A 25298-nucleotide genomic window follows, 5' to 3' on the forward strand; every position below is an offset into this window, starting at 1 on the left:
TGTTTCCGAGGAAAGTGGTTCTGCTGAGTCTGAAACAATGCCCAAATCCAGTCATTGCCCATTAAAACAATTGACCCAGGGGGCTGTGGTTAGCTAGAATTTTAATTGGAAATATAGCAAATACATTTTTGGTCAAAAGTCAGCTCCTAATTAGCCCGACTTAAGATTTGGGAGGGCGGAGAGTTCGAGCAATACCTGGAATAGCCATCTCTGGTTAATGTGGGTCTTCAACTGGCGACAGGTCACACCGCGTGGAGATTCTCTGCCAAACTGGAATTTTTGCGATTCCTTCTTACTTAAATTATAAGCCACGACACGTGACTTACTGAACGTTGACAAGCGCATTCCAAGAAGAAAATACTTTCTGACAAAGTGAAACTCGCAAAACTGCTTTTAGTTTTAGAGTTGCATCACAACAAGAAGGTTTCGTGAGATCAATGATCGATGGCAATCGGCATGCTAAACATCTGCCTCAGTACTTGACTCTCGACCGATAGATACCCCAGTTCAATGGGAAATCCGGGCTTTTGACAGCAAGCTGCTCTGAACTCTCGAGTTTTCTTCTGCAGTCGGTTACTGTTGTGTGTGTGATTGTTTGTGTGCCATGTCTGAGATAGATTCTGCAGAGTTCGTCGCGCAGAGTCCACCGGACGACAGCGGTACAGACCGAGGATCTCAGGTCAGTCGAGAAAACATGTTTCAATCGACGTGTAATCGCAATTCCGCACTGCGCCTGTCGATTATCACTGCGTGCTGTAAAGCAAATTTTCACATCAAAATCTCGTGTATTTGAACTCTAGGACCTTGGAGGCGACAACAAGAAACTTCGAAGAAGAGAAAAAAACAGAATTGCTGCGCAAAGAAGTCGGAAGAAACAGACACAGAAGGCAGATAAACTACACGAGGTAAACCGCTGAGAAGCGGATCCGGCAGTGGTCGGATCATTGAATTTTAACCCCTCGGTAGCATAGTATTTATGCGAATAATAACATGCAGTAAAACTAAAATGCAGTACGGTTAGACATAACGTAAAATATTGCACTACTAAGGAATTACTTTGCGTTTCTTGCTTTTTGAGATTCTGTGAGCTAGTAACCTTTCATAAAAATGCCCTATTCTTTGAGATGGCTGACCGTGCGGTAATTATTCTCTTATGCTCCCATGGAAATGGAAAGCCTGAAGCCGAAGTGCTGCTCCAATTTAAACGTGTACATCAATCAGTCATTACTACTGACCAATCCAGTGGCAAAACTGAGACTTCAAAATTTCTTTATACAATGTGGGGAATTTTCATGCACCTGATTTGTACGGACTGTGACTGTAGATTTGCAAATCATGTACATGTCTGTAGGGGAGAATTAAATGCAAAATTGTACTAGGAAATTGTACTAGGAAAAAATCGAGCTATGTACTGAAATACTGCTGAGTGCCGAAGGCCGGGATTGCCATGTCTGTGTAGTTGGCCTTGACCAATCCCAACAATTGTTTGAGGCCAATTTTCATAGCTCTTGTATTCATGCACAGTATAGTATCCTAGAAGGGTTTCCCGAAACGTCGACTCTAATTTCTCTCCACGGATGTTGCCTGGCCTGCTGAGTTTTTCCAGCATTTTCTGTTGTTATTTCAGATTTCCAGCATCTGCAGTATATTGCTATCATAATAGTATCCTAGTTACTAGGAACACCGTTTGTTAAAATGTCCAAAATATGACACAAAAAGTTAGTCCTAAAGTCGTTTTTTTTTACCATGTAGACAAGAACAACTTGAAAAAGCCTAAAAATATCATGTGTTCCAAAATTTAATGCTTGAATTTTGTTTTGAATATTTTTTAAGCATATAGAGCAACAAGTTAAACTACCTGTAAACTAAAATGCTCTTTAGGGGCCTGGTTGATAGTTAACAAATTGCCCTTTCACTCTAGGCCCCGAGTTTGAATCAGCATTGGTTAATGAGGTGAAGGTTACATAGAAACATAGAAGATATGAGCAGGAGTAGGCCATTTGGCCCCTCGAGCCTGTTCCGCCATTCAATGTGATCATGGCTGATCATCCAAATTCAGTACCCTGTCCCTGCTTTCTCCCCATATCCCTTGATCCCTTTAGCCTTAAGAAATATATCTAACTCCTTCTTGAATATATTTAATGAATTGGCCTCTACTGCCTTCTGTGGTAGAGAATTCCACAGGTTCACCACTCTCTGGGTGAAGAAATTCCTCCTCATCTCTGTCCTAAATGGCCTACCCCTTATCCTCAGACTGTGACCCCAGGTTCTGGACTCCCCCGCCATCGGGAACATCCTTCCTGCATCCAGTCTGTCCAGTCCTGTCAGAATTTTATAAGTTCCAATGAGATCCCCTCTCATTCTTCTAAACTCCAGCGAGTACAAGCCCAATCGACCCAATCTCTCCTCATACGTCATTCCTGCCATCCCAGGTATCAGCCTGGTGAATCTTCGCTGAACTCCCTCCATGGCAAGAACATCCTTCCTCAGATAAGGCGACCAAAACTGCACACAATACTCAAGATGTGGTCTCACCAAGGCCCTGTACAACTGCAGCAAGACATCCTTGCTCCTGTACTCGAATCCTCTCGCTACGAAGGCCAACATACCATTTGCCTTCTTAACGGACTGCTGCACCTGCATGCTTACCTTCAGCGACTGGTGCACAAGGACACCCAGGTCTCAGTGCACTACCCCTTCTCCCAATCTATTGCCATTCAGATAATAATCTGCCTTCCTGCTTTTGCCACCAAAGTGGATAACCTCACATTTATCCACGTTATATTGCATCTGCCATGCTTCTGCCCAATCACCCAACCTGTCCAAATCATCCTGGAGTTTCTCAGCATCCTCCTCACAGTACACACGCCCACCCAGCTTTGTGTCGTCTGCAAATTTGGAGATATTACATCTAGTTCCCTCGTCTAGATCATTAATATATATTGTGAATAGCTGGGGTCCAAGGACCGATCCCTGCGGTACCCCACTAGTCACTGCCTGCCACTCGGAAAAAGACCCGTTTATTCCAACTCTGCTTTCTGTCTGCCAACCAGTTCTCTATCCAAGTCAATACCTTGCCCCCAATCCCATGTGCCTTAACTTTACATGCTAACCTCTTATGTGGGACCTTATTGAAAGCCTTCCGAAAGTCCAAATATACCACATCCACTGGTTCTCCCTTACCTATTTTACCAGTTACATCCTCAAAAAATTCCAGTAGATTAGCCTAGCATGAGTTACCTTTTGTAAATCCATGTTGACTTTGTCCGATCCTGTCACTGTTTTCCAAGTGCTCTGCTATTACATCTTTTATAATGGACTCTAGCATTTTCCCCACTACCGATGTCAGGCTTACCGGTCTGTAATTCCCCATTTTCTCTCTACCACCTTTTTTGAATAGTGGGGCAACATTAGCTACCCTCCAATCCATGGGTACCGTTCCAGAGTCTATCGAGTTGTGGAAGATGATCAGCAATGCATCTACTATTTCTAGGGCCACTTCCTTAAGTACCCTGGGATGTAGATTATCAGGCCCTGGGGGTTTATCGGCCTTCAATCCCATCAATTTCCCTAACACCATTTCCTTACAAATACTGATTTCTTTCAGTTCCTCCCCTTCATCAGACCCTATGTTCCCCAACATCTCAGGGAGGTTATTTGTGTCCTCCTTTGTGAAGACAGAACCAAAATATGTATTTAATTGGTCTGCCATTTCTTTGAAATGAGAGGGAACATTGGCTGGGAGAATGGCGAGAGTGGAGAGTAAGGAGATGCAGGTTGTCATGCACTGCAGAGCATGAGCTTCAGGTACCTCTAGATGGAGCTGTGACAGGCGGCTCAGTTCCCCACTGGGCAGCATCTGCGCCAACTGAGCCACCGGGAGGCAACTCATTGATCACTCAGGCGGGTAAGGAGAACTTAACTTAACGCAAGAACAGTCAAGAATTGGAAAAGGCCATTTGATCCAACAAAGCGGAGGCTGGTAGGACCACATCCAGATCTTGCATCCATAACTTGAATCTTGAGATGAGGAATTGCTTAAGTTGCTTCCTTCAAGGTTCACGATCTATTTTTAATTCACTTCTGCTCTCATCGTTTGATTGAGTGGAGTCTGAAAGTCTCCTAACAAAACAGGCTTTGATGGTAGATCTATGGATTGTGTACACTTGGAATCTTTTTAAGTAAAGGAAGCTTTTTCTTGGTTCTCAGTTTTAATCTGTGTCTCTTTAAATTTTTCTGGTTGTTTTTTATTCATTCTCGGGATGTGGGCGGCATCGGCAAGGCGGACATTTTATTGCCCATCACTAGTTGCCCTCGAGAAGGTGGTATTGAGCCGCCTTCTTGAACTGCTGCAGTCCGTGTGGTGAAGGTGCTCCCACAGTGTTGTTAAGGTTGGGAGTTCCAGGATTTTGATTTTTTTTTAAAAAGCTGGTTTCAGTAAAAGTGACCATGAAGCTGTCGGATTGTCATAAAACATAGAAACATAGAAGATAGGAGCAGGAGTAGGCCATTCGGCCCCTCGAGCCTGCTCCGCCATTCAATGCGATCATGGCTACTGTTTGCTAACTGTAAGGGTCCTACATGGAATGTGTTGGATCAGCCTAAACCCGGTTCTAGTGGCATAAATCCACAGTGCAAAACAGGCCCTAATTTGATAGTAACCAGATAGGCAGTCAAAAATGCTACATGGATGGCTGGTGTGAGGAATGAAAAATATCACACTGATGTTGTACTAATTGCTCTTCTGAAGTTTGCACTGAGTACAGTAAGCTTTACTGTACCTGACCTGGGAGTGTTTGATGCTGACATTCTGAATAAAAGGCAAAGTGTTCCATAGCCATATGCCTTGATCACAAAACAATCCAAAAAGTTAAATAATACAATAAAAAGTTATTTCTAGCTGCACCTAGAAGGGACCCAGATTTTCACTAGAAAAGTGCATTCTAAGAGTTTGTTGTTAGTTTGTTCACATTGTTAATCATTGCTGTTCACTACTGAATTCTGTATTTGTGATTGGCAGGAAACAATGGGCAAAGAACAGTGTTCAGCAACCTGGGTACAGCAACTCCCCTGAATTATTTTTAACTTTGAAAACTTAATTGTCTTCATAACAACAAATGATGCTGGGGACAACATTTTAAATATATGTGGCCTTCTATCTAGATGTCATTTAAAACATAATTTAGTGGCAAATATGGTCCACTGGAACTTAGCCATATTTCACAATTTGTTTTCTCTTTTCACATTCTTTTGTATGTACTTATCTTGATTTAATATAATTACAGTGTACCTGACCATTTTGCTATGGGCTCTTTACACCTTCTGTATCTTTGTGTGCAGGTTTTTGACATTTTTGATTCCTTTCTCCTGCTCAACGTATTTATCTAAAATTAAAAACTCTTCAAAAGTTAAGTACTTGGCAGTAAAATGATAACACGTTAATTGGATTGTGGTGACGTGCTGTACAATCATATCTAAGTAATTGGCCTTTCTCCTTATGACTGCCAATTGGATTTAAAAAGGGTACAATTTCTTAGAATTGTCTGGTCATCAAAGTGAGAGTTGCCTGCACTGATGGGATATTTTCTGTCTTTTTTGCACCTAATGTCTGTATCAATCACTTCCAGATAAAGTAAAGCATGGGTTACATGTAAAGTAAAGCTTCACATAATCTGTCCTAACAATGTGGCAGCCTTTATTTCTCATGCCAGTCATCCTTGAAACCTCTCTGCTTGGACTTAATTTAAAAATGTCAGTCAGACAAAACTTCTTACATTGTTATATATTTTGCAACAACTGTTTCAATAAATTATTCTAATTTTATTGTATATTCAATTTGTAGAACCTTTCATGTCTAATGCTGAGTCCATGATAGACAGGTTAGAAATTATTCTGTATATGTGCTCTTTGTCATGTTGTCATGGAAGTTCTAAGATGTTTTAACCAATAATATAGTGATGATGTTTCAATGTCTTGGGTATTATAGAGGGATTCAAAAACAATGTATATCAGAGATCATGTATTTAATTGTATCAGAAAGAGAGGTTCTTATACTAGTAACCAATGTGGAATTATATTTTTTTATAAATGAGTATCCGATCGGACTTAGTTGAGTAACACTTCCAAACGGCGAGATGCAGCGGGGCTTTTCCAGGGCCTGAATATAAGTTTAGTCAGACTGAGAGGATGAAAGTCCGCTCAGTGTAGGTGTGTCTTACATAAAATGAGATTGGGAAGTCTCTGTGTTGTATATGAGCCCATAACACACACACTAATAGCTCTATTGAGAATCTCAAGAAACCATGAGGCTTCTATGCAAAAAGAAAATGTCATACTGGTTAGGATTAAAGCACCATCATTTGGACAAAATTATCTGCAGCTTACTGTGTTGCCTTGATGCTGATACTGGATGTCTGAAATAATGTATTCCATTTTCCAGTGCTTGACATCCCTTGCCTTAAAGGACAAATTTTTAACCAATGACGACTGTATGAATATTTCCAAGTTGCTAAACAAGTGCTACAACTTCCAGCAAAGCCTTTGTATAAATCACTCAAAATAGGTGGTTGGATACATTAACTGTAAATAATGTATTTATTATTATACAAGCCAACGCTGATACGGTCAGTAACAGAGGGAAGGAAAGATGTGGGACTAAAGGGGCTGTCTAGGTTGCCTCATCCCTTCCTCTTCCTCCACCTCCTCCTCAGTTTCTTGCCCTATTGCTGGTGGCAAGGGCTACGCCCTCATGAAGGCGAGGTTGTGCAGCATGCAGGAGACCACCACAAATCTTGACACCCACTCTGCCGCGTACTGCAGGGATACTCCAGAGCAGCCCAGACAGTGGAAGCGTTGTTTAAGCACTCCAATGGTCTGCTCTATCACATTTTGTGTGGCAGCATGGCTTTCATTGTATGCTTTTTAAAAATTTGTTTATGGGATGTGGGCGTCGCTGGCAAGGCCAGCATTTATTGCCCATCCCTAAATGCCCTTGAGAAGATGGTGGTGAGCCGCCTTCTTGAACCCCTGCAGTCCGTGTGGTGAAGGTACTCCCATAGTGCTGTTAAGTAAGGAGTTCCAGGATTTTGACCCAGCGACGATGAAGGATCGGCGATATACTTCTAAGTCAGGATGGTGTGTGACTTGGAGGGGAACTTGGAGGTGGTGGTGTTCCCATGCACCTGCTACCCTTGTCCTTCCAGGTGGAAGGGGTCGCGGGTTTGGGAGGTGCTGCCAAAGAAGCTTTGGCGAGTTGCTGCAGTGCATCTTGTAGATGGTACACACTGCAGCCACGGTACGCTGGTGGTGGAGGGAGTGAATGTTTAAGTTGGTGGATGGAGTGCCAGTCAAGCGGGCTGCTTTGTCCTGGATGGTGTCGAGCTTCTTGAGTGTTGCTGGAGCTACATTCATCCAGGCAAATAGAAAGTATTCCATCACACTCCTTACTTGTGCCTTGTAAATGGTGGAAAGGCTTTGGGGAGTCAGGAGGTGAGACACTCGCCGCAGAATACCTAGCCTCTGACCTGCTGTTGTTGCCACAGTATTTATGTGGCTGGTCCAGTTAAGTTTCTGGTCAATGGTGACCCCCCAGGATGTTGATAGTGGGGGATTCGGTGATGGTAATGCTGTTGAATGTCAAGGGGCGGTGGTTAGACTCTCGCTTGTTGGAGATAGTCATTGCCTGGCACTTCTGTGGCGTGAATGTTACCTGCCACTTATCAGCCCAAACCTAAATGTCGTCCAGCTCTTGTTGCATGCGGGCATGGACTGCTTCAATATCTGAGGAATTGGAAATTGAACTGAACACTGTGCAATCATCAGCAAACATCCCCATTTCTGACCTTATGTTGGAGGGAAGGTCATTGATGAAGCAGCTGAAAATGGTTGGACCTAGGACACTGCTTCATAATGCAGTCAAGCAGAGTCAGCATGGTTTTATGAAAGGGAAATCATGTTTAACAAATTTGCTGGAGTTCTTTGAGGATGTAACGAGCAGGGTGGACAAAGGTGAGCCAGAGGATGTGGTGTATTTGGATTTCCAGAAGGCATTTGATAAGGTGCCACATAAAAGGTTACTGCAAAAGGTAAGAGCTCACGGAGTTGGGGGCAATATATTAGCATGGATAGAGAATTGGCTAACTAACAGAAAGCAGAGAGTCGGGATAAATGGTTCATTTTCCGGTTGGCAAACGATAACTAGTGGGGTGCCACAGTGATCGGTGCTGGGGCCTCAACTATTTACAATCTACATTAATGACTTGGATGAAGGGACCGAGTGCAATGTAGCCAAGTTTGTGGATGATACAAAGATGGGTGGGAAAGCAAGTTGTGCAGAGGACTCAAAGAATCTGCAAAGGGATATAGACAGGCTAAGTGTGTGGGCAAACATATGGCAGATGGAGTATAATGTGGGAAAGTGTGAGGTTATACACTTTGGCCCGAAAAATAAAAAAGCAAATTATTATTTAAATGGGGAGAGATTACAAAATGCTACAGTTCAGAGGGACCTGGGGGTCCTTGTGCATGAAACACAAAAAATTAGCATGCAGGTGCAGCAAGTAATCAAAAAGGCAAATGGAATGTTGGCCTTTATTGCAAGGGGGTTGGAGTATAAAAGCAGGGATGTCCTGCTACAACTGTACAGGGTATTGGTGAGACCACACCTTGAGTACTGTGTACAGTTTTGGTCTGCTTATTTAAGGAAGGATATACTTGCATTGGAGGCAGTTCAGAGGCGATTCACTAGGTTAATTCCAGAGATGAGGGGGTTAACTTGTGAAGAAAGTTTTAGCAGGTTGGGCCTATACTCATTGGAATTTAGAAGAATGAGAGGTGATCTTATTGAAACATATAAGATACTGAGGGGGCTCGACAAGGTAGATGCAGAGAGGACGTTTCCCCTCGTGGGGAAATCTAGAACTCGGGGGCATAGTTTCAGAATAAAGGAATGTAAAAGAGCATGCCAGGAGCAGCACCAGGCGTACCTAAAAATCAGCTGCCAACCTGGGTAAGCTGCAACACAGGACGAAATGCATGCTAAAAAGCGGAAGCTTTTTTAGAACTGAGATGAGGAGGAATTTCTTCTCTCAGAGGGTCGTAAATCTGTGGAATTCTCTGCCCCAGAGAGTCGTGGAGGCTGGGTCATTAAATACATTTAAGGTGGCGATAGACAGATTTTTGCAAGATAAGGGAGTGAAGGGTTATGGGGAGCAGGCAGGGAAGTGGCTTTGAGCCCAAGATCAGCCATGATCTTATTGAATGGTGGAGCAGACTCGAGGGACCAAGTGGCCTATTCCTGCTCTTATGTTCTTATGTCCTGAGGAACTCCTGCAGCAATGTCCTGAGGCTGTGATGATTGACCTTCAACCACCACAACCATCTTTCTTTGTGCTAGGTATGACTCCAGCCAGTGGAGAGTTTTCCCCCAATTCCCAATGACTTCAGTTTTACTAGGGCTCCTTGATGCCACACTCTGTCCAATGCTGCCTTGATGTCAAGGGCAGTCACTCTCACCTCACCTCTGGAATTCAGCTGCTTTGTCCATGTTTGGACCAAGGCGGTAATGAGGTCGGGAGCCGAGTGGTCTTGGCGGAACCCAAACTGGGCATCAGTGAGCAGGTTATTGGTGAGTAGGTGCCACTTGATAGCACTGTCGATGACACCTTACATCACCTTACTGATGATTGAGATTAGCTTGATGGGGCGGTAATTGGCTGGATTAGATATGTCCTGCTTTTTGTGGACAGGACATACCTGTGCAGCTTTCCACTTTGTTGGATAGATGCCAGTGTTGTAGCCGTACTGGAACAGCTTGGCTAGAGGCGCGGCTAGTTCTGGAGCACAAGTCTTCAGCACGATAGCGGGATGTTGTCAGGGCCCATAGCTTTTGCTGTATCCAGTTGTTTCTTGTTATCACGTGGAGTGAATCGAATTGGTAGAAGACTGGCTTCTGTGATGGTGGGGATCTCAGGAGGAGGCCAATATGGATCATCCACTTGGCACTTCTGGCTGAAGATGGTTGCAAACGCTTCAGCTTTGTCTATTGCACTCACGTGCTGGGCTCCACCATCTTTGAGGATGGGGATATTCATGGAGACTCCTCCTCCCATTAGTTGTTTAATGGTCCACCACCATTCACGACTGGATGTGGCAGAACTGCAGAGCTTTGATCTGATCCATTGATTGTGGGATCGCTTAGCCCTGTCTATAGCATGCTGCTTCCGCTTTTTAGCATGCATGTCGTCCTGTGTTGCAGCTTACCCAGGTTGGCACCTCATTTTTAGGTACGCCTGGTGCTGCTCCTGGCATGCTCTTTTACACTCCTTATTGAACCAGGGTTAGTCCCCTGGCTTGATGGTAATGGTAGAGTGAGGGATATGCCAGTCCATGAGGTTACAGATTGTAGTGGAATGCAATTCTGCTGCTGCTGATTGCCCACAACGCCTCATGGATGCTCGGTTTTGAGCTGCTAGATCTGTCCTGAATCTATCCCATTTAGCACGGTGGTAGTGCCACACAACACAATGGAGGGTGTCCTCAGTGTGAAGACGGGACTTCGTCTCCACAATGACTGTGCGGTGGTCACTGCTACCAATACTGTCATCAACAGATGCATCTGCGACAGATAGATTGGTGAGAACGAGGTCAAGTAGATTTTTCCCTCATGTTGGTTTTCTCACCACCTGTTGCAGGCCCAGACTGGCAGCTATGTCCTTCAGGACTTGGCCAGCTCAGTCAGTAGTGGTGCTACCGAGCCACTCTTGATGATGGACACCGAAGTCCCCCACCCAGGATTCTGTGCCCTTGCTACTCTCAGTGCTGTATGCATGCTGTGCACTTGTGTGTGGGTTGCACTCCGGAGTCATGAACCATGCCATCAGCAGATAGCCCGTGATGCTCAGCAACCACCCTTTAGTTTGCTGTGGTGGCTGAAATGCTGCTGGCACAGTGGCTTGCCGCAGAAAGAAGGCATCATAACCGCTGCCATGATGCCGGGCATTAACCTGTGTGATGCGCTGCCGATGGTTGCACACCAGCTGGACGTTGAGGGAGTGGAATCACTTTCGGTTCCAGTATATGGCAGAGTTGACATGCAGCGCTCACAAAGCTATGTGCCTATTCCAAGGGGAAGGCCTACTAGTGCACCCAAGTCTGGCAGCAAGTGGTTTGTGCAGAAGCCTTGAAGTCAGGAAAAAGTCCTTCAGTACCTGCCACACCATTCCCTGTAGACTTTTGCAACTTGAAACAACTATAGAAAGCACCAAACACTGGTAGAATCGTAGCAATAGCCAGTAGAAATCAATCAGCAACTAACCTATAAGTAGGTGATGATTCCTTTAAATATTGCTGGTGGGGGTTCCTTCCTGTTGCTGAACATGTCTTTAGCTGTGCGAGGTTAAGAGAGGGCATTAGCTGGAGCATTGAGCTCCAAGATGGCACAGCTGCCATCCAATCAGTGCTGCACGCTGATTGATGTCATGATCTGCCTATTTTGCATATTTCCGGCGGATGTTCTCTGTGTGCGCTAACGCCCTCACCAATACGGCGGCCGGCGCGATTCACCCCACAAGTGTGCATGCGCACATCAAATGCCATGTTGGCACGCAAACAGCAACCATAGTGCCCAAACAGTGAGTGCTACCGATCCAAATTTTTGCCCTATCTCTATAAAACTAGAGTTACAGTTATGTGAAAAGATAGGACAAATTAAAACACATGACAATATTATTCAGTAGTTAATAGATTCAATGAAATAGCAAGGAATACTGAATACAAATCTAGGCAGGAAATTTTCACATAGCATTCACATAGGATTTACAGCACAGAAACAGGCCATTTGGCCCAACTAGCCCATGCTCCACACGAGCCTCCTCCTACCCATTTTCATCTCAGCCTATTAACATATCCTTCTACTACTTCCTTTTTTTATTTGTTCATGGGCGTCACTGGCAAGGCCAGCATTTATTGCCCATCCCTAATTGCCCTTGAGAAGGTGGTGGTGAGCCGCCTTCTTGAACCGCTGCAGTCTGTGTAACATAGAAACATAGAAGATAGGAGCAGGAGTAGGCCATTCGGCCCCTCGAGCCTGCTCCGCCATTCAATGCGATCATGGCTGATCATCCAAGTTCAGTACCCTGTCCCTGCCTTCTCCCCATACCCCTTGATCCCTTTAGCCTTAAGAAATATATCCAACTCCTTCTTGAATATATTTAATGAATTGGCCTCTACTGCCTTCTGTGGTAGAGAATTCCACAGGTTCACCACTCTCTGGGTGAAGAAATTCCTCCTCATTTCTGTTCTAAAAGGCCTACCCCTTATCCTTAGACTGTGACCCCTGGTTCTGGATTCCTCGACCATCGGGAACATCCTCCTTGCATCTAGTCTGTCCAGTCCTGCCAGAATTTTATAAGTTTCAATGAGATCCCCTCTCATTCTTCTAAACTCCAGCGAGTACAAGCTCAATTGACCCAATCTCTCCTCATACATCATTCCTGCCATCCCAGGTATCAGCCTGGTGAATCTTCGCTGAACTCCTTCCATGGCAAGAATATCCTTCCTCAGATAAGGCGACCAAAACTGCACACAATACTCAAGATGTGGTCTCACCAAGGCCCTGTACAACTGCAGCAAGACATCCTTGTTCCTGTACTCAAACCCTCTCGCTATGAAGGCCAACATACCATTTGCCTTCTTCACCGCCTGCTGCACCTGCATGCTTACCTTCAGCAACTGGTGCACAAGGACACCCAGGTCTCGTTGCACTTCCCCTTCTCCCAATCTATTGCCATTCAGATAATAATCTGCCTTCCTGTTTTTGACACCAAAGTGGATAACCTCACATTTATCCACGTTATATTGCATCTGCCATGCTTCTGCCCAATCACCCAACCTGTCCAAATTGTACTGTAGTTTCTCGGCATCCTCCTCACAGCACACACGCCCACCCAGCTTTGTGTCGTCTGCAAATTTGGAGATATTACATCTAGTTCCCTTGTCTAGATCATTAATATATATTGTGAATATATTGTGTGGTGAAGGTACTCCCACAGTGCTGTTAGGGAGGGAGTTCCAGGATATTGATCCAGTGATGATGAAGGAACGGCGATATACTTCCAAGTCAGTATGATGTGTGACTTGGAGGGGAACTTGCAGGTGATGGTGTTCCCATGTGCCTGCTGCCCTTGTCCTTTTAGATGGAAGAGGTCGCAGGTTTGGGAAGTGCTGCCGAAGAAGCCTTGGCAAGTTGCTGGAGTGCAGCTTGTAGATGGTACACACTACAGCCACGGTGCGCCGGTGGTGGAGGGTGTGAATGTTTCAGGTGGTATTTGGGGTGCCAATCAAGCAGGCTGCTTTGTCCTGGATGGTGTCGAGCTTCTTGAGTGTTGTTGGAGCTGCACTCATCCAGGCAAGTGGAGAGTATTCCAATACACTCCTGACTTGTGCCTTCTAGATGGTAGAACGGCTTTGGGGAGTGAGGTGGTGAGACACTCGCCGCAGAATACCTAGCCTCTGACCTGCTCTTGTTGCCACAGTATTTATGTGGCTGGTGCGGTTAAGTTTCTGGTCAATGGTGACCCCCAGGATGTTGATGGTGGGGGTTTGGCAATGATAATGCCGTTGAATGTCAAGGAGAGGTTGTTAGACTCTCAATTGTTGGAGATAGTCATTGTCTGGCATTTGTGTGGCACAAATGTTACTTGCCACTTATCAACCCAATCCTGATTGTCGTCCAGGTCTTGCTGCATGCGGGCATGGACTGCTTCATTATCTGAGAAGTTGTGAATGGAACTGAACACTGTGCAATCATCAGTGAACATCCCCACTTCTGACCTTTATGATGGAGGGAAGGTCATTGATGAAGCAGCTGAAGATGGTTGGGCCTTGGACACTGCCCTGAGGAACTCCTGCAGCGATGTCCTGGGGCTGTGATGATTGACCACAAACAACCACATCCATCTTCCTTTATGCTAGGTATGACTCCAGCTAGTGAAGGGTTTTCCTCCGATTCCCATTGACTTCAATTTTATTAGAGCTCCTTGATGCCACACTCGATCGAATGCTGCCTTGATGTCAAGGGCAGTCACTCTCACCTCACCTCTGGAATTCAGAACTGGAATTCAGTTCTTTTGTCCAAGTTGGGACCAAGGCTGTAATGTGTTCTGGAGCTGAGTGATCTTGGCGGAACCCAAACTGAGCATCGGTGAGCAGGTTATTGGTGAGTAAGTGCCGCTTGATAGCACTGTTGATGACACCTTCCATCACTTTGCTGATGATTGAGAGTAGACTGATGGGACAGTAATTGGCCAGATTGGATATGTCCTGCTTTTTGTGGACAGGTCATACCTGGGCAGTTTTCCACATTGTCGGATAGGTGCCAGTGTTGTAGCTGTACTGGAACAGCTTGGCTGGAGGCGCGGCTAGTTCTGGAGCACAAGTCTTCAGCACGACAGCCGGAATGTTGTCAGGGCCCATAGCCTTTGCTGTATCCAGTGCGCTCAGCCGTTTCTTGATATCACGTGGAGTGAATCAAATTGGCTGAAGACTGGCTTCTGTGATGGTGGGAACCTCAGGAGGAGGCCGATATTCGCCTCAACTACTCCATGTGGTAGCGATTTCCACATTCTCACCACTCTCTGGATAAAGAAGTTTCTCCTGAATTCCTTATTGGATTTATTAGTGACTATCTTATATTTACAGCCCCTAGTTTCAGTCTCCCCCACAATTGGAAATATCTTCTCTAAATTTATGAAAGGGTTTGATAGGGTAGATGTAAAGACCTCAATTAGGTCAACCCTCCTCCTTTACCTTCCTTGAGAAAAGAGCCCCAGCATGGTCAGTCTTTCCTGATAAGTTATAAACTCTCAGTTCTGGAATTATCCTTGTCAATCTAAGGGTAGGTAGACTGTAATTCAGTGCAGGATTGAGCCGTTAGTTAGATCACACTTATGAGGCAGTTGTGATCTTTGAGCATACTACTACTACTAAATTCCTGTCTGTCAGTAACAATCTGCTTACTTAGTTTTCTGCTACTTACCCATTCCTCATTGCTACATACCAACTGAATCAAACTGCTTTTTTAATGTTTAGTTAATTTAATATTTGATTATTTAACAAATAAGGCCCTATTTCAGGTAATTGGTAAATTTTGTCCTGTGGACATGTGATGCTTTGAGTTTTGAATCCTTAAAAGGTGTAACATGACAGGTGTAAAACTTTTTAATTATACCCGTGGATCTCCTGTTACTCTATCTATGGAAAGTCAATACATTTCCCTCAGAGTGCATTAGTGATATTGTAGGTATTGGCATGGGGATCTCCAGCTTCTGAATTGGAGGATAAGATGATCTAAATCAAAAATTATGATGGCTTCATTGGTCTGGATTTTAAAAGAAAGAACTAGGTGAACATGATAATGTCGACTCCTACTTTATGAAGTAAATTGGATTTATTTATTTATTGTAGTTACATTTACATAGACTAACATGGATGACTTGACAGCCTAAGTGTTCTAACCATTCAATAGATGAGTGAAGGACATTGTGCAAGTCCATTAGGGAACCAGACAGCTCTTGCCGATGGATGCAACCCGCATCTGTGGCCTACACCTTCTAACTGGCCACAGCAACAACGGGGGAGTCATTTGCAGCATGTCTGATCATTCCACATCTGAAGTGATTAAGCTTTACCCACAGATGATATGGAAGGTCAAAACCAGGTAGCTGGATTATTGGAGCTGTTACTAAATAGACATTAGTTATGTTTGAAGCTTGTCCTTACCATCCAGTACACCACCTGGAGGTGACCTCTAGGCTCCTTAGAGAAATTGTCCAAAAGGAGTGTCTTGAGCTAAGGCATTAGCTCTGTGGATTAAAACACCTCTTTAAGTAAGAGTAGATGTGGCATATCTTGCACCTTGAGGAGATGATTCTGCAAGGCAACCTGTCACCTGCTGTCAGGAGGGGTAATGTTGGACAGGACTGGTAACCAAGCTAGGTTGCTTGGTTGGTCTCATAGTACCTATTATATACATGGTTTAATTCAGCTGAGTATTTACTAGTCCTGTGTGAGAAGAACTGAATCACACCAGGGAGCAATACTCTGCTACACAATAACAAAATGGTGTCCACGCATTGGCTCCCCAGGTTGAACCAGCTATTTTGCTGATCAATTTGTTTCTTGTCTTTATTTTAAGCAATGTCTTGATAAGCAATTCCCTGAAAGTCAAGGTACAGTCCAGCTTTGGGTTCAACCTGTGTCCATTCAGGAAGATATTGAGCTGTTTGTTGGCCATTGTGTGGTTTGATGAAAGCAGCTTTAAACTGTCTTTTTGGAAATTGGTTTAAGTCTTCATATTTTGCAGTAGTGGGACATCTCTCATATCAGCATTCAGGATGAATGCTCCTTTTATGGTGCTTGGTTGAAACAACCCTTTTTTGCTCCTTGTGGGGCAAATGGCCAGTTTCTCTTTAGCTACGTGGATAAATGGCCAATTCTTCCTTATGTATCTCTATGCAATAGATGGGAGTCTCTCATTCATTATGTAGATTAGCAAGAATTAAAGACCAAATATACTTTATGTCTTTATCATTTTTATATATATTCTCTTTTCAGTTGTCCGTGAAGTATGGTGGGTAAGTTATAATCCATACAGACCAGAAGTTTCCAGGTTCAATCCCTGGTCTCTACTGACTAAGGTGATTGAGTGGAGGTGGTGGATGGGTGCTACATTTGGCCTCACGCTCTATTCTTTCTCTCTTGTGTGCATCTTTTTATCTGTTATAATTTGACTAATTGAAGACTCGTAACAGGACTCTGTGGGTTATTTTTTGGTATACCACAAAGAAAGATGGGTCATGACACACGTGCATGAACTATAAATGAGTTATACAGGCCTGATTCACTGGTGGGTATTTTCCAGTAAAGCATCGAGTCCCATTGCGTATCTTCCTTATACCAGACAATTTTATTATTTTATTTAGATTAGTTTTAGAAACAATTGGTTTACTCTGTAAGGATATGGCATTGTGGAAAACTGCTGTGTGCTCTTTGATACCTGTGGTTACGTGGGAGTTGATTTTTGGTGAAGGTTAGCTAGTTGTTGATAAGGGAGCAGCTGGAGACACTGTCTTGAGGTTTCTCGGGGTGGGGTGGTAGCGGTGGCTGACATTCGCTGCCTGACCACCAATGTTGCATTTTGTGGCCTTCTGGGGTGGGCAGGCACCCAAGATGTGGCTCTAGTGAATGGGCCCCTGCTGCCCACCACTTACTCTGACGGATGTCACCAATGGGTAAGATTCCAGAGTAACTAACTGGTCCACATCTATTTTTTTTTCTTTGGAGTGGGGGCAGCCACGTAAAATATATATTGTTAGTATATTAATGGGGCATCTTGGGTTTAGAATCTAGGTTCAAATCCAGCTCAAACAGCGCGGAGAAAATGTTTTCTCTGGCAGTTAATATGGGAGCTAAATGAAATGAGTGGACAGATTCAACTCCGTTTTCACCAATGCAAGTCAGCAACACAAAACTTTGTTATTAGTGAAGAAAATTATGACAACTTATATAGACCATAAAATAGATGATGCAGAAAATAGAAGTACTGTAGTACTGGTCAAGTTCTAAGTGCTCTTCTGAAGTTGGGTTTGAGATCCTTGTTGGCGTATTATTGATAAGACTTTAACACGTGGGGGAAATTTTCTGAGTATGTGCTTGCAGCAGGAAATCACATCCGTTGTCAGTGCTGCCTGTGGTTTTTCCAATTTGCACTGCCAGTGAGTGAGGTTCCCCACCACCAGAGACTATGTAATCTAATTGTGAATGCAAAGAAGAAAAATTGTTCATTTTTACTGGCATTGTCATCCCTCAATTAGAAAGTGAAGTTTTGCAGGGAAATTATGTTATCCTCGCAATAGAAAGACAAATTGACAATTTGCAGTTCTCTAGTTGGTGCTGTGGAAAACAACTGTTTGACAATGATGATGATTTCTTAACTAGTAATTCCTGGTAGCTTTTGGTAGACTCTAATAATATGCTGTCCAGAGTGTATCTATTCTGTTTGGAACTCTCTATGCTCTGGTAAAATAACTTCAATGCATATCATAGGCACTAAAGCAGCAAGACTATAGAACAGTGAGTTTAGCACTTGCACTGGGCCAACCTCACCGGATTTCCTGAAGTTGACCTTATTAACTGTTCATGGTGAGAACAGGCCCAGATTGGGCCTTCATGTGGGAGCTAGCTGTCAGCATAGCGGGAGAAGGGGAGGACGGAATGGGGACTACTTCTCAGCTCTTGGAGCTACTTTTGTTGGTGCATGGAGGAGGAATTACGGCTGAAGAAAGCGCAAGAGCATCTTTACTTACCTTCATACTTTGGAGCTCTGGAGGTGCTGATAGAAGAAATACACTTCCAAATAACACAAAAAAAAGAAGAATCCCCACTGAAGTTCCCATTTAAAAAATTGCAGCATCTAAAACACTGGCAGACAAAACCCTTGGCCAAAACCCTCAAAAAATAAACTGATTAAGTACTGAAAATACCTCCCAGCGCAATGCTACAAAAATGCTACTTTCTTAGATCCCTCTGCAAACACAGAGGATCGAACTTTAACCGTTGACTTCCTGTTAGCCCAGAATGTGCCCTGTTTTATACAGGTAAACACAGCACATTCCCAGTGAACATCATGGGGAATTTTACATGTGCTAATATACTTTCATTACAATTGGGATCAATATTAAAATTAAACTCTTGCCTGTTCTTGTTGAGAGCTCCTTTGGCCCCTAAAGAGAAGTTGACCAGATTGATCTGCATGGGATATTTCTCCACCTAGAGACTTGACCACATATTCCAAGCCGATATATAATGCAGTACTGAGGGAGTGCTGCACTGTTGGAGGTGCCGTCTTTCGGATGAGACATTAAACTGAGGCCCCGCTTGCCTCAGGTGGATGTAAAAGATCCTATGGCACTATTTGAAGAAGAGGAGGGGAGTTCACCTGGTGTCCTGGCCATTATTTCTGTCTCAACCAATACTTAAAAAAACAGATTGTCTAGAGTTTCCTACATTACAACAGTGACTACAGAAGTAATTAATTGGCTGTAAAGCGTTTTGGTACATCCTGAGGTGAAAGCCTCTATATAAATGCAAGTTCTTTTTTCTTTGTGTATTGGGTTTGATTGAATAATGGTAAAGTCATTTCTTGGCATGGACTGTTGCGGTTCAGGGGCTTCTGTTATATTAATTTCCTACAGAACATGTTAAATGAGGGGGATCTTCAACAGGGTTCCTCTTCTGCACCTCCTGCCAGCTAGCCAGAACAACATAGGCAGTGGACAGAGAATAAGCCATTCTCTCACCTGCAGGAGGACGGAAGGCCAGGGAAGCTTTGTAAGGGGAGAAAATCCGTGATATTCTGTCATCAGATGCTACTTACCTTCATACTTTGGAGCTGTATCATCACCTAATCTACAAGAAAGTAATGATAGACTTAGACATTAAGTGGCTGAAAATCCATGGGCCCCAATCCTGGCAGTTACGCCAGGATCGTGCCCACTGATTCTCTCCGGCACTGACCCTGTCGGAGTTTGCGAGTCAGTGAGAGGGCACCTTATTAACATGGGCTGGCAGGCACCCATAACACTAGATACACCTGCCTGCTCCATGCTGCTTGAAATTGTCTGCCAGTTATCTGGTGAGGGGGGATCTGGGAGACAGCACCCAGACCCCATTTACAGCCCCCTGTCAAAGGGGGCCACTACTAAGCTAATTTTTGTTTAAAAAAATAAAATCCCTTTCTTCCGGGGTCCAGGTTGCTTCCCTGCCCAGAATAACCCCACCCTCAGTGGAATCCATTTCTGCCTTTCTGGAAGGATGTATGTATATGTATGTATGTATGTATGTATGTATGTATGTATGTATGTATGTATGTATCTATCTATCTATCTATCTATCTATCTATCTATCTATCTATCTATCTATCAACGGATCGATCTGTCTGTCTGTCTGTCTATCTGTCTGTCTGTCCTCCGGTGTGCGCCTATCCGGCTATGCACTCGAAAGTTATAGAGCGTACCTACGCGTGCGTTACGTCAAAAGAAAGCTTACCATTCCAAAACGGTCGTAAGCATATTTACGTTTCGGCCGGACAAAAATTGCGCCCGCGGTATCCAAAAAACGTTCAAAATTCTGCTCATTAGCATCTCATTATCCGCTCATTGGCGATAGAGTGACCTCAAGGTCGACCAATCGTACGCCGGGTTCCTGGCGCGGGCGGCCGTGCCCTCCTACAGTCGAGTGACGGGACGATTGACCAATCCTACGCTTCGGTGACCTGACGGTCGACCAATCGGTGCGTGTGTGGGCGGGCCTTATCGTTCTGAACCGAGGTGAGTGTCAGCCATCTTGATTCCATTCTTTTTCCCGCTTTCTGCGTTTTTCTTTTCAAACCTACATTTCCAGCAAAAAATTGCTTTTATTAAATTGTTTTTAAAAAAACTTCATTCATTTGTAAATATTTTCTCTAACCTGAAGATTCTTTTTCCTACCTTTCCCCGTTTTTGTAAGGCCTCAGAACCTAGGCCTCAAAGCCTGGGCCTCTCCTGCCCAGCCACGCCCGAGCTAGGTAATTGTCCCACGGCTTCTGCTAAGCTCCACCTCCCCCCCCCCCAGGTCGTCATGTTACCCAGGGCAACAGCGTCAGCCATGAGGGTCACGGGACATACACAGGGTGCGCGCGCAGCAGGAGCAGCTGAGACGCGCGTCTCTCTCTGTTCCCCGCTCAGCTCGGGCGGGGGGGCGGGGCTCTCGGGAGTGCGAATCTCGGGCGGGGCTTGGAGAGCGGGAAGGGTTACCCCAGCAACCGGGCCCGCCGGCCATCTCTCACAGCCGCAATTGGCGGTCTTGAAGCCAGCTCGGGAGGGCGGGGCTCCGGAGGGCGGTGGGCGGGGCTCGGGACATCGGAGGGCGGGGCTCGGGGCATCGGGAGGCGGGGCTCGCGACATCGGGAGATCGGGGGGCGGGACATCGGGAGATCGGGGGGCGGGACTTGAGATCGGGGGGCGGGACATCGGGGGCAGGACATCGGGAGATCGGGGGGCGGGACATCGGGAGATCGTGGGGCGGGACATCGGGAGATCGGGGGGCGGGACATCGGGGGGCGGGACATCGGGAGATCGGGGGCGGAACATCGGGGGGCGGGAGATCGGGGGGCGAGACATCGGGAGATCGCGGGGCGGGACATCGGGAGATCGGGGGCGGGACATCGGGAGATCGGGGGGCGGGACATCGGGAGATCGGGGGCGGGACATCGGGAGATCGGGGGCGGGACATCGGGAGATCGGGGGGGCTCGGGGGCTCCCCCTCTCCTCCCCTTCATATCCCCCTCCCTCCTCCCCCCTCCACCCCCCTCCCTCCTCCCCCCTCCTCCCCCTCCCCTTCTCCCCCCCATTCCCCCCTCCCCTTCTCCCCCCCTCCCCTCCCTTCCCCCCTCCCCTCCCCTTCCCCCCCTTCCCCCCAGTCGCGTTCTCTCTTCCCCCCAGTCGCTCTCTCTCTTCCCCCCAGTCGCTCTCTCTCTTCCCCCCAGTCGCTCTCTCTCTTCCCCCCAGTCGCTCTCTCTCATTCTTCCAACAACAACATGCCCTCGAAAAAGCCTCGGCACCGCCGGGCACTTCAGATCGGGGGGCGGGACATCGGGAGATCGGGGGACGGGAGATCGGGGGGCGGGACATCGGGGGACGGGAGATCGGGGGGCGGGACATCGGGGGACGGGAGATCGGGGGGCGGGACATCGGGAGATCGGGGGGCAGGGCTCAGGGACTCCCCCTCTCCCCTCCTCCTCCCCTTCCTCCCCCCCTCCTCCCCCTCCCACCTCCCCTCCTCCCCCCTTCCCTCCCCCTATTCCCCCCTCCCCCATTCCCCCCTCCCCCATTCCCCCCCTCTTTCCCCCCCTCCTCCCCTCCCTCCCCTCCCTTTCCCCCCAGTCGCGCTCTCTCTTCCCCCCAGTCGCGCTCTCTCTTCCCCCGTCGCTTTCTCTCTTCCCCCCAGTCGCTCTCTCTCTTCCCCCCAGTCGCGCTCTCTCTTCCCCCCAGTCGCGCTCTCTCTTCCCCCGTCGCTTTCTCTCTTCCCCCCAGTCGCTCTCTCTCTTCCCCCCAGTCGCTCTCTCTCTTCCCCCCAGTCGCTCTCTCTCTTCCCCCCAGTCGCTCTCTCTCTCTCTTCCAACAACATGCCCTCGAAAAAGCCTCGGCACCGCCGGGCACTCTAGCTAGTACATCATATATGACCTGACATACTGGCTTCTAATCCTAGGCCGGGTCCATTATGGGCTGGGAAAGCTAGAATTCCCAGCAGAGGGAGTTCTGATTGTGCCTCCTCCAATATCCAGGTCCCGGCATTTTCTGAGCCATTCCAACAGACTCCCACCAGAGTTACCGTGGCAGTCAGGTGCAAAGGCCAGTGAAATTTCCCTCCGAGCAAACCAATTGACCTGTTTATAAGTGTGGATTCAAAAAGTATGACTCAGAAATCGGAAAAGGTTTCTGTCCTGCGAAACTGCTTATTCCACTATTTTTATCTCTTCCCCTTTTAGCCTATGCGGTCCCCTCCCCCCTGTCCCCCGCCCATTGTTATCTCCCTCCATGCTTCTTCTTTCTCCTGTGATTGCCTAGATGGAACTTTATGATGAGCAGAAGGTTGATATGCTTCTTCTAATTTCTGTCTCCTTCCCTGATTTCCATCAAATATTGCACAGGTCCAGCAGTTCACTTGAAAACCTCATGCACTGAAGACAGGTGAGTTTGAATCACAGCCCAGAATGGGCTTTGAACCCAAGTCCTCTCATTTGGGTTCCAGCATTGTAATATTAGAGTTCTCAGGCAGCTTTGTTGAAACAGATTGAATGATAAGTATTCTTTTAGCTTACCCATTTTTTTTATGGGTTTGAGTTCCCCTTCTTTAAGACTTGTTTTTATTTTCACAGGAATATGAAGGGCTGGGACAGGAAAACACCGCTCTAAAAAGGGAAATAAGGAAACTTAGTGAAGAAGTGAAACATTTATCAGAAGCTTTGAAAGATCATGAACGAATATGTCCACTGATACACTGTGCCATGAACTTTGTCACAACGCCCAGGCCTCACCCTGATGTAATCGTCAACTGTTTACCACGTGATGGACAAAGTGGAGTCTCATAGATGGATTTAGCATTGAATTTAAAAAAAGTTATTTTTTTAATGGAAGGTTAGAATACACTGTCAAATGTTTAACTGTGTTTGATTCCTATATGCAACCTGGAGAGTCCTGAGGACATTATTTATGAGATGCTGGGCCATATTGTGACCTATATGATGCAGCAATGGCCCCATGCACTGTATGGCCAAGTCTAAGGACACAGACTTTGCAAATTTATTGTCCTTCCTGTGGATTCTGCTTAGCTTAATCTTTACCTATAGCACAGCAATGAATGTATTTTAAAGACACACAGATTTTTTGATTTTGCATATTTTTCAGGGGATGGGGGTGTTATGTTCCACACAAATCAAATGCAATAAGGTTTTCGAACATTTCAGCAGTTACATAGCTGAAACCTGGTACAGTGAGATACATTGGTTGCCAGAGATCTTAATTTTAAACACAAATGCGTGAAGGCAAACCAAGAGACTATAAAGGTTAGTTGCACAATAAAATAAGCCTTTTATTGAACAGATTAGAAAGTCAGCTTTTTGAGGGAAATCATTATGCATCATGCATTTATTTGGTAATCAGACCAAAAGCTTTGCCTTTACCCCCCCACCCTCATTAGCTACATGGACAATTTTCTAATTATTGAATCCAGCATGTAAAGCTGTGTAGTAGTGCTCAGTCTGTAGTGGAGAACAGCAAAACTGACCGAACAGTTACATTTTTGTGACCACTTACACTAGACTATGGGAGTTTCATTTCCTTTACAGCATGAAGAAAACAAGCCATCAGGATCCTATACTAAATGAAGTGATGTGATGACACAGAACTGTCTCCACAGAGCAAAGAATGATTCTACTTTTACCCCCTCGGGATGCAAATAAGGAATATCATTTGATAACTCCTCTGAGTGGAGCTACCCCGTATGAAAAAGATTGTTCCCTCAAATTCTGAGTGAAGTTTACTTTGTGATATGAATGGATTGTTGCCACGTTGGTTTAGAGCTAGAACCCCATCATTACTGAAAGCATGTGTCCCTGATGACTGTCTTATCGCATGTCAGAGCTCTATACTGTGACCACACATAATGAATTACCAGGGTCCTGTAAATAAGTTTGGGTTACGATCGTTCGAACACCTAGGGGGAAAAATTCAGTTGGTTGCGCCTCCCGTTAGCGCCTTAAGAGGGCGCTAACGGGACACAAACCAACTAGTGCCCGGGCGCGACACTGCCCACGCCTCCCGCAAAATTCAGCGGGAGGTTAGTGGTGGCACTAATCGGTAGTGCCCTGCGGCGCTGTGCCGCTGGCAAAGATGTCATTGGAGTGCGCAGCGCCCTGCTCACGCCCCGGCCACGATCTTTGGGAGCGCCCCCTGACTTACCGCCAGATGCTATGTCTGACGGGGTCAGGGTGGCATACCTGCGGCCAGGGAGGCGCAATTTAAAGGCGAGGTGCGGGGCGGCCATTTTTGTTGCTGGCCGCCTGCCAACACCTGCCTGCGCTCCTGTCCCAGACCTCCTGAAACACCCCCCACCCCACCCCACGGAGTGCTGGCTGCGCTCCAAGAGCACAGCACTTCTCTTGAGTGCCGGGCTCTTTTGCCTGCACTGCCGATCCCCGAGGCCCAGCTGGGCCCCAGGTTGCGCTGCAATATTGATTCACAGCGCCCCAAGAGGGATGCGGGGCGCTTCCCGTAGCGCCCCGCTTCCCTCTTGGGGCGCAACCACTCAATTTCTGGCGCGGGGACGCTAATTTTTCCGGGGCGCTATTTTTAGCGCCCCGGCAAAGTTGCGCTACTCAATTTTTAGCCCCTAATATTCATCTACAATTTCTCTCCACTATCTATCTGTCTGTCTGTCTGTCTGTCCTTCGGTGTGTCTGTCTGGCTATACACTCGAAAGTTATAGAGCGTACCTACACGTGCGTTACGTCCAAAGAAAGCTTACCATTCCAGGACGGTCGTAAGCGTATTTACTTTTCGGTTGGACAAAAGTTGTTCGCGCGTTATACAAAAAGCCTTCAAAATTAAACTCATTATCTGCTAATTACCATTGATTGACTGACGTCAAGGTCGACCAATCCTGTGCCGTCATGATTGACCAATCCTACAGTTCAGTCACCTGAT

The 25298-nt window shown here is 46.0% G+C and overlaps 1 protein-coding gene across 1 annotated transcript; it reads left to right on the forward strand.

Moving 5' to 3' along the window:
- The first annotated feature begins 152 nt into the window (after nt 1-152).
- batf3 (basic leucine zipper transcription factor, ATF-like 3) lies at nt 153-24817 on the forward strand. Its single transcript, XM_085981260.1, has 3 exons — nt 153-679; nt 801-905; nt 22973-24817. Exons 1-3 carry the CDS (start codon nt 605-607, stop codon nt 23183-23185), a joined length of 393 nt encoding a protein of 130 aa, XP_085837386.1. The 5' UTR covers nt 153-604; the 3' UTR covers nt 23186-24817.
- The last annotated feature ends 481 nt before the right edge of the window (nt 24818-25298 follow it).

The sequence above is a fragment of the Somniosus microcephalus genome, chromosome 3 (genome assembly GCF_052327205.1).
Source record: "Somniosus microcephalus isolate GS21.2 chromosome 3, FLI_Smic_1.0, whole genome shotgun sequence".
In the NCBI taxonomy this organism is placed as follows: Eukaryota; Metazoa; Chordata; class Chondrichthyes; order Squaliformes; family Somniosidae; genus Somniosus; species Somniosus microcephalus.

What these genes read in the sequence shown, in the direction of transcription:
- batf3 (XM_085981260.1), top strand. Translation starts at nt 605, where the DNA reads ATGTCTGAGATAGATTCTGCAGAGTTCGTCGCGCAGAGTCCACCGGAC. An exon ending in GTACAGACCGAGGATCTCAG is followed by an intron (nt 680 to 800) that starts GTCAGTCGAGAA and finishes TTTGAACTCTAG; the next exon opens with GACCTTGGAGGCGACAACAA. An exon ending in AGGCAGATAAACTACACGAG is followed by an intron (nt 906 to 22,972) that starts GTAAACCGCTGA and finishes TTATTTTCACAG; the next exon opens with GAATATGAAGGGCTGGGACA.